This window comes from Mercenaria mercenaria, chromosome 10, assembly GCF_021730395.1.
Source record: "Mercenaria mercenaria strain notata chromosome 10, MADL_Memer_1, whole genome shotgun sequence".
In the NCBI taxonomy this organism is placed as follows: domain Eukaryota; kingdom Metazoa; phylum Mollusca; class Bivalvia; order Venerida; family Veneridae; genus Mercenaria; species Mercenaria mercenaria.
Genome location: NC_069370.1, coordinates 37505011 through 37519239, shown reverse-complemented (window position 1 = coordinate 37519239; position 14229 = coordinate 37505011). Strand labels below are relative to the sequence as shown.

Here is a 14229-nt window from a genome sequence, read left to right as displayed (position 1 = left end):
AGTGATGCCCAAGCTCTACAAGAAGACCTCTTAAGCCTTAAAACCTGGGAGTCTGATTGGTACATGAAATTCAATCCAGACAAGTGTGAAGTCTCAGAATCAGTCGCAAAAGAAACCCTGTAATCTTCCCAATAAGCTGCATGATAACAATTTAAAATCGGCTGATTCTGCCAAATATCTAGATGTTAACATCAGCAAACACCTATCATGGACCAATCATATCAACAACATAACATTCAAAGCAAAAAATTCCCTAAGATTCCTTAAAGTTTAAACCCAAAGGTCAAAACCCCAAACAAAAGAGTCAAAGAGGTTTCATATAAAACTTGATGTTAGACCCCAGTTAGAGTACTGTTCCACCATATGGCATCCGTGGCAAAAATATCTAACCCTCAAAGTAGAGCAAGTCCAAAGAATAGCAGCAAGATATGTTTATAACGACTACAGTTACACCAGCAGTGTTCCCAGAAACCCCCAAATGGGGTTTTTTCACCCTCAGAATGCTACTTTGCACCCCCAGTTTTGGAGACAGCTGTAATACATCTCTTAGTGAGGGGAGAGGGTGTGCAAAAGTGCAAGAAAAACTCAGTTTTTACCCCCAACTTTAAATGTCAGTGGGAAAACTGACCAGTAGTGTTTCCAAAATGTTACATGAACTAAACTGGCAAACCCTAGAACAACGCAGTAAGATCAGTGCAGTTACAATGTTGTATAAGATCCAACACCACCTTATTTTTGTTGACCATAGTCACCTTAGAAGAACTAGAAACCTGAACTATTTTATACCGTATTCAAAGACGCACTATCATGCAAACTCCTTTTTTCCCAGAAGTATACGTCTTTGGAACAGTCTCCCTGTGTCTTTGCAAGCTAGTCCCAGCTTAGAGTTATTTGCTGGGCAGCTGTCACCTTTCTATCAGTTCTAATTCATCAGTATTTCAACTTCCCGATTTTACTTTTAACCTGGCCTGTAAAATAGTTCTTTTACTCTATCTTTGTGATGCACATAATTTCTGTGTTTTTTACTGTTTTTAACAGCTATCCCTGACAATGCGCCAGCTAGACATAATAGTAAACGATTGCTAAGCAGTAGAATATAGACATAGACAAGTGGCTAGGGTCCAGTATAACCAGACCTTTAGATCCGGAGTCTAGAGGTCCAGTAATCAATATACTTGTATTGTTGTGTACTGTGTTACATATGTTTATGGTAATTGCAGGGGAAAAGCTATAATTTGTTGCCAAAATATTAAGATTTTTGTAGATATTTTTGTAAACAGCTCTCACTCTGGTTGGAGATAACGATACTGATTATATGAAATTTTATCAGCGATTTCCGTAAGTCACTATCATTTACTAGATACTAGATAGCAGTAAACAAATTCAGCATGAGCAGGAATCGAATCTTAGATACTAAAGAAAAACAAGTTTATTATTTTAGTTCTTCAATCAAGAGAAAAACACTTAGTTGATAAAAGATTATATTACTACGCACAAATGGCTAATTACTCTTAATAATTTATTAAATTCGCGATCATGTTTCTCTCGCTGCACAAAATGGCCACCAGAGCTAAAAATAGAAAAATCTTGTCCGAATTTCACAGGTCAAACTTTTGGCTGGATTTCGACAAAACAACACAGGAGTGATCAGTACCAAGCCTAGCTGTGCATATCGCTGGCATGTTCCGCTTCGCTGCACAAAATGGCCACCAGAGCTAAAAATAGAAAAAACTTGCCCGGCTTTCACAGGTCAAACTGCTGAACAGATTTTGACACAACTTCACAGGAGTGATCAGTACCAAACCTAGTTGTGCATATCACCGACACGTTCCGCTTCATGGCACAAAATGGCCGCCAGAGCTAAAGGTATATGTAGGGGGGAGACATATGTTTTTGTGACAAAAACACCAGGTCCTTCTAGTTGTGATACATGTATATTAGTTTTCTGTACATTTTTATTTTTAACATTTTAATTTGTACTGCTATCACTTGATTGCTGTTTATAAGGCCTCTCCCCTTCAGAAAATTTCTTTGAAGTCAAAACAGTTTTCCAAAAACTTTTACTTTACACTGAGATTCTATTCCCCTTTGCCAGAGTACTTTTCAATTTAAAGAGTAAAAAGAGTTTCTTATTAATCATGACATTTGACTTCAGTAGATATATTTCTTCTTGTGAAAACTTTTTTACTTTTAAGAGTTATTTGATATTTCAGTTGTATTGCCAATATATTCCAGACAATAAATTGAAACAAAATTTCAGTATAAAACAGCCCAGCTACCATGCAGTATTATTTTCATTTTTTCTATAAGAACAACAAAAAACTAACTATATTTTTAAAAATTCTTTTTGTTTTTCAGAAAGGACAATTTAAAGTTGAAAGGTTGAGTGAAGAGAATAAAATAATGAGTTCAGAGCAGGATATTGGTCCAGCTGTAGAAGAAAAATCTGACGGCGCTGGAACAAAGGAAGATGAAAACAAAGTGGGAACTTTTAAAACACCTAGTTTTGTTATTCCCAGTAAGAAGAAAGTTCAGTCAGGTACTAATGCAGGAGGAATGTTTAAAAGTCCTGCATTACCACCAAAAATTGGTGGTGATATCAAGAAAACTGAAGTTGCAGAGAAAGAAAAAACTAAAACAGTAAATACTGAAGCTGCTGAAGATGAAGATGTCAAAGTAAAAGATGAAGATACAAGTAATAAGGAGGAGGATACTGATGCGAAAGTCCCGTCAAAGAAACTGGTAGTGCCTTCACCAGCTGAACAGCTGAAACAGTCCCAATCTGCGATACCATACAAAGAACCTTCTTGGAGTGGCCTCTGTGAAGAAAAATTTGCATTTGAGGTCATTAAAAATGGTGCAGTTATTGATAACATTGATCTTACAACCAAAGCTTTCCATGTAATTGGCAGACTGCCAAGTTGTGATATTCCGATGGAACATCCGTCTTTGTCTCGTCATCATGCAGTTGTGCAGTATTCTAGCGGGAAGTCAGAACAATATCCAGGCGGATGGTACTTGTTTGATCTAGACAGTACACATGGTACCTGGATTAATAAGAACAAGGTTCCATCTCAAAAGTTTCACAGAATTCATGTTGACTATGTGTTAAAGTTTGGTGGAAGCTCAAGGTAATTTCAGAAATTTTTAAGTGTAGACTAAATTAAGCAAGATTTTTTAAAAAGATAAGAGAGCTGATTTTGTTGGGAAAACTTAGCATTAGGGTTTTACAATGACCTCTATCTTAGACTGAACATGATACAATGCAAAAGATGAACTGAAAGCACCATATGTTGCATCTAGTAATTCGAGAGTTATGCCTGTTTGAGATATAGTGTTGTAGAGCTGTGCACCAGTAAATATAAACTAAGCTACATACAAATTCATGAAATTGTTAACTTATTTTCCTTCAAAGGGGAGGTATATTGTTTTTGCTAATGTCTGTTGGTAGGTCAGTGTTAGTGGCTGACAGGCCATCATTCATGGGTAACATGTAAATGTAATGTTGTATTTCAGATTATTCAGAATTGTTCCAGATGTCAAGGTCTTTGTAAGGTCTACCTGATATATTTAACAAATAGGTCAATTTTAAATTTCAGGTTATTTATTTTACAAGGCCCTGATACTGACCGTCAGGAGGAATCAGAAATGTCGGCATCTGAGATGAAGGAACAGCGAGAAAAACAGAAGAAAGAGGCGGAGGTACTGAGGCAGGCTGAGATAGAGGAGGCAGAAAGAAAGGCGGAGATACTGAAAAAGAGGGAGGAGTCAAAGGTACCGTACTGTCAAACAGGAATAAAATATGCTCTAGTTTACCTTTTATCTCTAACTACCAGAAGGATTTTAATAAATCTAGCATCAGTTTTTAACCTCATTGAGACAACATGTAGTGCGCACGCTTCATGTCACTAGATCAAAGTTCACTCGGTGGTCAGTTGTCATGATGCATTTATATGAGTGACGTCGTTTGGTATCAAAGACCTTCAGTGGTAAAATTTGTTTTTCTTGTAGCTCAGCCTCACCTTGTAATTCCATACTTGTTACAGTATAGTTGGCTCAAACTGTTAAAGTACATGCCAGTTTTGTGTTAAAATATAATTCAGTTAAACATGCCTTAGCTGCCATCTGCTTTAAGTAGCCACTTGCCTGAAACAGCCAATCACTTCAATTCCCAACTTAATTTTTAGCTCATCTGATTTTTTGAAAAAAAATGATGAGTTATTGTCATCACTTGATCGGCGTCGGCATTGCCTGGTTAAGTTTTATGTTTAGGTCAGCTTTTCTCCTAAACTATCAAAGCTATTGCTTTGAAACTTGCAACACTTGTTCACCATCATAAGCTGACCCTGTACAGCAAGAAACATAACTCCATCCTGCTTTTTGCAAGATTTATGGCCCCTTTTGTACTTAGAAAATATCAGATTTCTTGGTTAAGTTTTATGTTTAGGTCAACTTTTCTCCTAAACTATCAAAGCTATTGCTTTGAAACTTGCAACACTTGTTCACCATCACAAACTGACCCTGTACATCAAGAAACATAACTCTATCTTGCTTTTTTCAAGAATTATTGCCCCTTTTGGACTTAGAAAATCAGTTTTCTTGGTTAAGTTTTATGTTTAGGTCAGTTTTTCTCCTAAACTATCAAAGCTTTTGCTTTGAAACTTGCAACACTTGTTCACCATCATAAGCTGACCCTGTACAGCAAGAAACATAACTCCATCCTGCTCTTTGCAAGATTTATGGCCCCTTTTGGACTTAGAAAATATCAGATTTCTTGGTTAAGTTTTATGTTTAGGTCAACTTTTTCTCTTAAACTATCAAAGCTATTGCTTTGAAACTTGCAACACTTGTTCACCATTATAAGCTGAGCCTGTACATCAAGAAACATAACTCCATCCTGCTTTTTGCAATAATTATTGCCCCTTTTGGACTTAGAAAATCAGTTGTCTTGGTTGAGTATTATGTTTAAGTCAGCTTTTCTCATAAACTATCAAAGCTGTTGCTTTAAAACTTGCAACAGTTTTTCACCATCATAAGCAGACGCTGTACGTCAAGAAACATAACTCTATCCTGCTTCTTGCAAGATTGATAGCCCTTTTTAAACTTAGAAAATCATGGGTAGGACAATATTTCTATTATACAAAAAAAATCAGATGAGCATCAGCACCCGCAAGGCGGTGCTCTTGTTTAATCAGGTTTTCAAAAAGCCTTACGGGGTATTACTAGATTGGCAGATGTTGTAAACTTGGCAGTGTCAAATTTTTGTTTCTGCTCAGTTACTTTAGTTATATAACTTAATGGGTCCCATTGCAATGAAACTTGGTCCTAGTATATAGGTAGCTTGCATAGAGAAGAAATTCAGATCATTATCAGGTAACTAGAGTCAAGGTCAGTTTCACTGTTATTGAAAGTGAAAAAAACAGTTTTCGCTCAATAACTTTGGTGTGATGTATTGAAATTTAACTTGGTCTGTTGGGACAGTATTGGGATTGTATATGGGGTCAGTTTGGTCAAGTTCAAGGTCAGCGTAACTTAATTAATCAGCAGACTTAGAAAATTCCACTGTGGCTCAACTTCAAAATCTTTGCTTTTTGTATCTGTAATTTAGAATAGCTTGATTGGATGCAGTTAAATAAGTATAACAGAACATGACCCTTTTCTAAATAAAACATGAAAAACAAAGATGCAAAGTTTGAAAACATAGTTTTCATGGAATTTCCATGTTTCATGTTTGTTCTAATTTAAAAAACAAACAAACTTAAGCAGCCAGCTGCATTAAGCAGACACATTGTAGCATTGCCTTAGCAGGCTGCTTTATACAGTTTTGACTGTATTTTGCTAAGATGTGTGCAAGAGTCAGATATGTTTCTACAAGGTTGAAGTCTTTGGCAAGAGCTTTTTGGGTTAGAATTAATGTGTTTATGCTTTATCTTTTTTTAACAGTTCAAAGGATTCCAGTACCTACTTTTATTTTGTAAATTATTATGTTAATTCTGATTATGAAGGGTTATTACACTGAAGAGTCAGGTTTGTTCTTCTGACACAGACAAAGATAATTTGCTAAGGGTTAATGTAAGTGTTTCCTCAAAAACTTATAAACCATCCAATGAATTCCATTGAAACTTTGAAGAAAAATTATGCATAATGAAAAGATGTTTCAAGCACAAGCGTTAGGGTTGTACCTCCAGGCAAGGGCACTATGGTTATTTTTAGCTCACCTGAGCAATTTATGCTCAAGGTGAGATTTTGTGATCGCCCTGTGTCCGTCGTCCGTCGTCTGTCTTATGTCGTTAACAATTTGACTGTTAACACTCTAGAGGTCACAATTTTGGCCCAATCTTAATGAAACTTGGTCAGAATGATACCCTTAATAAAATCTTGGACGAGTTCGATATTGGGTCATCTGGGTTCAAAAACTAGGTCACCAGGTCAAATCAAAGGAAAAGCTTGTTAACACTCTGGAGGTCACAATTTTGGCCCAATCTTCATGAAACTTAGTCAGAATGTTACCCTCAGTAAAATCTTGGAAGAGTTCGATATTGGGTCATCCTTGGTCAGAAACTAGGTCACAAGGTCAAATCAAAGGAAAAGCTTGTTAACACTCTAGAGGTCACAATTTTGGCCCAATCTTAATGAAATTTGGTCAGGATGTTAACCTCAATAAAATCTTATATAAGTTCGATATTGGGTCACCTGAGGTCAAAACCTAGGTCACCAGGTCAAATCAAAGGGAAAGCTTGTAACACTGCAGAGGCCACATTTATGACTGTATCTTCATGAAATTTGGTCAGAATGTTAATCTTGATTATCTCAAGGTCCAGTTTGAATCTGGGTCATGAAGGGTCAAAAACTAGGTCACCAGGTCAAATCAAAGGGAAAGCTAGTTAACAATCTAGAGGCCACATTTATGACCATATCTTAATAAAACTTGGTCAGAATGTTAATCTTGATGATATATAGGTCAAGTTCAAATCTGGGTCAGATGGGGTCAAAAACTAGGTCACTAGGTCAGATCAAAGGAAAAGCTTGTTAACACTCTAGAGGTTACATTTATGACTGTATCTTTATGAAACTTAGTCAGAATGTTAATCTTGATGATCTTTAGGTCAAGTTCAAATCTGGGTCTTATGGGTTCAAAAACTAGGTCACTGGGTCAAATCAAAGGAAAAGCTAGTTAACTCTCTAGAGGTCACAATTTTTGCCCAATCTTAATGAAACTTGGTCAGAATGTTAACCTCAATAAAATCTTGGACATTTTTGATATTGGGTCATCTGGGGTCAAAAACTAGGTCACCAGGTCAAATCAAAGGAAAAGCTTGTTAACACTGTAGAGGCCACATTTATGACTGTATCTTCATGAAGCTTGGTCAAAATTTTAATCTTGATGATCTCAAGGTCCAGTTTGAATCTGAGTCATGTAGGGTCAAAAAGTAGGTCACCAGGTCAAATCAAAGAAAAAGCTAGTTAACACCGTAGAGGCCACATTTATGACCATATCTTAATGACATTTGGTCAGAATGTTAATCTTGATGATGAACGATACAGGGCCTTCATGGCCCTGTTGTTTATCACTTCTGTTGATTTAAACATGAAAAAAAATTATAAGAGATTGTACAAGTTAATTTCAGGTCAATACAGTTTTAAAGATTCCTTGTTAGGCATGCCATTCCAGAAGCATGTGCAATTCTTATCTATTTATAATTGTGTAAAATCTAACCCTAATTTTTGCAGGGATGTTCATGGGGCATTGATGATGATGAAATCGAAGAAGAAGATGATAAAGCAGAAAACCCATTTGCTTCCATAGAACCAGAGAATGAGGCTTTGTATATCAATGATCCGAAGAAGTCACTGAATGGGTATTTTGAGAGAGAGGGTTTGGAATTGCCAGAATATGAATTCCATGAAGCAGGATTTGGAAAATGGAAATGTACAGTGGAACTACCAATTGATGCTCCTTCGGGAGAACCTTTGGTGGCTGAGGTGACAGTGTCGGGAAAGAAACGAGAGGCAGTAGAGGCTTGTGCGCTTGAAGCTTGTAGAATATTAGATAGACATGGAGAATTACGGAAGTCTGCTCAGGAAAGTCGAAAACGAAAACAGAGAAATTGGGAAGATGATGATTTTTATGACAGTGATGAAGATGTGTATTTAGATAGAACTGGTACCATTGAGAAGAAGAGAGAGCTTCGGAAGAATAAAGTTGGTAAGACTGATAAAGTCACAGAAACTTATGATACGCTTTTAGAAAAGCATAAAAAAGTTACTGCTGAAATTGAAGAGATAGAAGCAAAACTTGAACAAGCAAAAGCACAAGCAGCTGCAATGGAAAGTGATGATGTAGATGCTCTTGATGCATATATGAGTGCTATAAAATCAGGAATGATGGACACAAAAACAAAAATGAAGTTTAAGAGACAGTTGCTTGAATTAAAACAAGAAGAGCAGAGGATAAGAAAACTTGTGAACATAGCTAAACCTGCCTCACTTCCAGAAATCTCAAGTAAAAACTCAAAAACAGATGTTAAAAAGCAAGGTGTTCTAGCAAGTGTTGGTAAAATGAAAGGTCCTTCGACAGGGAAGCTGCCTCGAAAGATTGTGCCAGGTCCAAAACAAGAGAACACTGTAGAGAAATCTGATGAAAGTGAAGAAGATGATGATGAAAATGATAGACTAGGTGAAAATAGTAAGGCAAACAGCAAGAATATGAAAAGTAATAGTGAAGTTGTAGGAGTTCCAAAACAAAGTGAGGATAAAACTAAAGTTAACAATGAACATACTGACCAAAAGCCAAAGGTGAAAGGACCAACAATGCCGCCTGTTAGAGAAAAAGAAAAGGAACATGAAAGTGTCAAACAGGAGATTCATTCCAAGTCAAGGCTGAAAGGTCCTTCTCTACCACTTGCTGCTGTTTTAGAAAAATTACAAGAAGAAAATGTGGAAGGCGATCAAAAACCAGAAACTGATAATGAGAAAAAACAGACAGACAGTAACAAGAGAAAATCAAAAAGTGCTAAGACTGAAAATAAGAAATTCAAATCTGGTGACAGTTATGATGCTGAAGACCCTGATTATGCTGTTTGGTTACCTCCTGAAAACCAGTCTGGGGATGGAAAAACTCATTTGAATGCAAAATTAGGCTACTGAAACAGGTAGCCAGTCTGGAATACTGAAGTTAGAATATTGAATCAGAAAAGCAGTCTTGAGATTTCAGTGCAAACTTATTTACTCAAGGTAATGAAACAGAAGAGTAGTCCACCATGCAGACTGACCTACTTAAGATACTAAATCAGCAAAGAGAGAAATGTTTCATGGTACAAAAATAGGATAACTGCGTTAAAAAGCAATGCATGGGATCAGAACTAGACTTGCACAAAGTCATTATAATTCGTTGGAGGATATTTTGGTGCATTTTTTCGTTATACTTGTCCACACAATTTAAATCCCAAAGGTTTTTAATTACTAAAATTTCCCTTAATTTTATATGAGGAATTTGAAATCTATTAATTACCATGATTAGTGGCCACATGACACAGCTAAATGAAGAACTTAAATTTGTGCATACCCATACAGGTAGATTTAATAGTATGGAACCACATCTCTAAAATACGAGTTAATTTCAACCGGTTAAATTCAAGGCCAGGTTTATTAATTCTCGAAATAAAGGTAATAAAGGTTGATATTTTTCATTTTACGAAAATGAAAGTGAATACAAATCATATATAAAATACCTGATGTTCTATTTCATTGACTTCAAATCCTTTTACCTTATTTATTTAATTAGTCCCCTGCAAGACCTTAAGACAGATTTTCGGACCGAAGACCAGTTTTTGGTCCTATTATTGGTTTTGGGGACTAGAGGATTGCTCATCCAGTCCATCCACACTATATCCAGTCCATAAATTTTCAGTCAAAGAATTTTATTATTACAAGGCAAAAAAGTTTCCCATAATGAGATGATGTATCATGTGCAATACCCAGGTCCTTGCTCAAAAGATGAAGGTCTCATGTTATGTGTCTGTTTTGTGTCTTGCTCAATAATGCTGCCGTATATAAAAGGATTTTACTATTACTGGGCAAACATGTTTCCTGTAATGAGATGATGTATCATGTACAGTACCTAGACACCTAGTTCAAAGGTTAAGGTCACACTTTGACGTCTGTTACTAGGCAAATATGTTTCCCATAATGAGAGAATTTGTCATGTGCAACATCCACACCCCTATATCGGAAGATAAGGTCACACATGGTGTTAACAGTGTCTGTTTTGTGTAACTCAATGCCATCCATGAAAAGATTTTATAATTACTTTGCACAAAAGTTCCACTTAAAGGTCAAGGTCAGTTTTGGTGTTCAAAGGTTAACAAGGTCCATTTCCTGTCCGCTCCATAACTCTGCCATCCATCAAGAGATTTTAAGACGTTCACCATGACAAGGTGTAGTGTCCTGCACAAACGCCCAGAAGTGTAGCTCAAACCTTACGGTCGCGCTTTGATGTCAACAATATACATGTTCCATTTGTGTCTGCTCCATAACACTACCATTCATCAAACGGATTTTGATGTATAGCACAATTTAATGTTCATGTAATTCACAACACCTATAGAACAAAGGTCAAGGTCACACCTGGAGGTCAAATGTTAAGTGTTGGTTTTGTCTATAACTCCTCCATCCGTCAAGTGATATTATAAAAATTTATATATAACTTGCCCAAGTGAGCGAAAGGTAGTGGATTTGTGGAAGAAAACACATACCTTGCCAGGGATTTTAACCTACGACTTTAATAGAAGTCAAGCACTCTGCCTCTTGATCTATATATGCAGGCATCACTAGAACATAAAAATTATAGTGAAACAAAGAGTCTTCAAATGCACAGTAAATCCGTGGGAAGAATTTCAGGCCTGTCAATAAAATCGGGGGCCCGCCGGCTTAGCTCAATAGGGAGAGCGCAGTTCTACGGATCTCGGGGTTGCGAGTTTGATCCCCAGGCGGGGCATAATTATGTTCTCCGTGACAATTTGACAAGACATTGTGTTTGACATCTTTCATCCTCCATCTCCGTTTCATGTGGGGAAGATGGCAGTTACTTGTGGAGAACAGGTTTGTACTGGTACAGAATCCAGGAACACCGGTTAGGTTAACTGAAATACTGTTGAAAAACGGCATTAAACCCAAAACAAAAATCAGGGGTCATCTACTGGGCAAGGAATAGTTTGGTGGTTAGATGACCAGACTTCTTTGTGTTTTCCAGTTACTGGTTGAAAACACTTTTTGCCTTTTTTAATCTAAAAAAGCAATAAAGTCAATCTTTGTTCCTTCTGATTAACTAAAGTTGTCAACAATTAAATAAGCCACGGCTCAGTTTCAAAAAGTTAGGGTACTGCACTTAAGAGAAATTTATCCTACTTAATAGTTTCTTCGCTTCGAGCTTGCCCTTTCCCCCATATTCTGGTCATTAGACAAGGGATTCTGGAGAAAATTTTGCAATGTGTGGTTCTGTTCAAAGACTTAACATCGTTTTAGTCTTGCGTGGGGTAAGTCTTGCTTATAGGATAGTGGCTAGGGACTGAACGACGGACCTCCATATCTGGGTTCACTTCATAGCCTCTTGTCTGGTTTAGTGTTCTTCTTACTTTTACCATTCAGCTCTATTTAGGTCAGCTTGTCAATAATATTCTACCTGGTGAAGATATGTACACGGTACTGACGTTCGTTTCGAGTTTAGCACCGTTTTTCAACAATATTTCAGTTGTGGGCAGTTAACCTAAGCAGTGTTCCTGGATTCTATACCAGTACTTACCAGTTCTCCCCAAGTAACTGCCAACTTCCCCACATGAATCAGAGGTGAAGGACAAAATGAATTCTGACATATTGTCTTCTATCAAATCATCATAGAGAACATATGCCTCACCTGGGGATCAAACTCGCGACCCTGCAAGCCATAGAGGTGCGTTGTCCGGGTGGGCTGAAAAGTAGGCTAAACATCATGTGTGCTTGGTAGAAAGGCCAACTTTCATAATGAGAAGAATGTAATAAAACAAACAAGAGGGTCATGACCCTGGATCACTCACCTGAGTAATATGAGCTACATGTTTCAAATGTCAAACTGATGATTTTAGAAATTTTAATGTACAATCGCTGGGGTGGGGCCAATTTTACCCCAGGGGTCATGATTTGAACAAAGTTTGTAGAAGTCTACTAGGCAATGTTACATATCAAATATCTAAGATCTAGGCCTTCTGGTTTATTTTAAGCAAATTTATGAAGATTTCCCTATGTACAATCAAGTAACCCCTGGGACTGGGTCAATTTGACCCTAGGGGATCAAGATTTGAACAAATTTTGTAGAGGTCCACTAGGCAATGCTACATGTCAAATATCTAAGCTCTATGCCTTCTGGTTTATTTTTAGAAAATTTTGAAGATTTTTATGTACAATCAAGTAACCACATGGGGCGGGGTCAATTTGACCACGGGGGTCATGATTTGAACAAATTTTGTAGAAGTCTACTAGGCAATGCTACAAGTCAAATATCTAAGATCTAGGCCTTCTGGTTTATTTTTAGAAAAATTTTGAAGATTTTCCTATGTAAAATCAAGTGACCCCTGGGGCGGGGTCAATTTTGACCCCGGAAGTTATGACTTGAACAAATTTTGTACAGGTCCGCTAGGCAATGCTACATGTCAAATATCTAAGCTCTAGGCCTTCTGGTTTATTTTTAAAAATTTTTAGCTCACCTGAGCCAAAGGCTCATGGTGAGCTATTGTGACCGCTCGATGTCTGTCGTCCGCCGTGCGTCCGTCAACATTTTTAAAAAAATCTTCTTGAAAACCACCAGGCAGAATTACACAAAACTTCACAGGAATGATCCTTGGGTGGCCCCCTTTCAAAATTGTTCAAAGAATTGAATTCCATGCAGAACTCTGGTTGCCATGGCAACTGAAAGGAAAAACTTTAAAAATCTTCTTGTCCAAAACCACAGGGCCTAGGGCTTTGATATCTTGTGTGTAGCATCATCTAGTGGTCCTGTACCAAAATTGTTCAAATTATCCTCCTGGGGTCAAATATGGCCCCGCCCCGGGGATCACATGGTTTATATAGGGAAAACTTTGAAAATCTTGTACAAAACCACATGGCCTAGGGCTTTGATATTTGGTATGTAGCATCATCTAGTGGTCCTGTACCAAAATTGTTCAAATTATCCCCCTAGGGTGAAATATGGCCCTGCCCCGGGGGTCACATGGTTTATATAGACTTATATAGGGAAAACTTTGAAAATCTTCTTGTACAAAACCACATGGCCTAGTAGGGCTTTGATATTTGGTATGTAGCATCATCTAATGGTCCTCTACCAAGATTGTTCAAATTATCTCTCTAGGGTCAAATATGGCCCCGCCCCGGGGGTCCCACATTTTACATAGACTTGTATATGAAAAAATGTTTTAAAATCTTCTTGTCTGAAACCACAATACTTAGTCCTTTGATATTTGGTTTGTAGCATTGTCTTATGGTCCTCAACCAAAATTGTACAAATTGTACCCCTGGGGTGAAAAGAGGCCCTGCCCTGGGGGTCCAATGTTTTGTATAGACTTGTATAGGAAAAAACTTTAAAAATCTTCTTGTCTGAAACCATAGGACATATGCTTTTATTTTGATATTTGGTATGATGCATTGTCTAGTAGTCCTCTACCAAAATTGTTCAAATAATGCCCCTGGGGTTAAAAGAGGCCCCGCCCTGGGGTCACTTAGTTACTATGTGAATTATATAGGAAGAAATACTTAAAAAATCATCTGAACCCATTTCCAAGACTGTTTAATAATAATAACCCGATGGCTGTGACCTTGACCTACTTGCTTGTTTTTTAAGATAGTCTTGAAATTTTGAGGACATACACAGTTTTGCACACCAATCGTAAAACTGAATTTCACTGACCATGAATGTGACCTACTGACTTTCTTAATATTTTATCATCAGTTTGATCTTTGAAACATGTAGCTCATATTACTCAGGTGAGCGATCCAGGGTCATCATGACCCTCTTGTTTGAATTTTCCTATAGAAATGTATGTAAAATCAAGTGACCCCTGGGGCGGGGTCAATTTTGACCCCAGGGTCATGATTTGAATAACTTTCGTAGAGGTCCACTAGGCAATGCTACATGTCAAATATCTGAGCTCTAGGGCTTCTGGTTTTTGAGAAGAAGCTTTTCCTATGTAAAATCAAGTGACC

General features: G+C 37.3%; 1 protein-coding gene across 1 annotated transcript; it reads left to right on the top strand.

Moving 5' to 3' along the window:
- The first annotated feature begins 2325 nt into the window (after positions 1 to 2325).
- On the top strand, positions 2326 to 9730 carry LOC123561879 (kanadaptin-like). Its single transcript, XM_053552786.1, has 3 exons — positions 2326 to 3131; positions 3600 to 3774; positions 7732 to 9730. The coding sequence occupies exons 1-3, from the start codon at positions 2404 to 2406 to the stop codon at positions 9145 to 9147; spliced, it is 2319 nt and encodes a 772-aa protein (XP_053408761.1). The 5' UTR covers positions 2326 to 2403; the 3' UTR covers positions 9148 to 9730.
- Positions 9731 to 14229: the final 4499 nt, after the last annotated feature.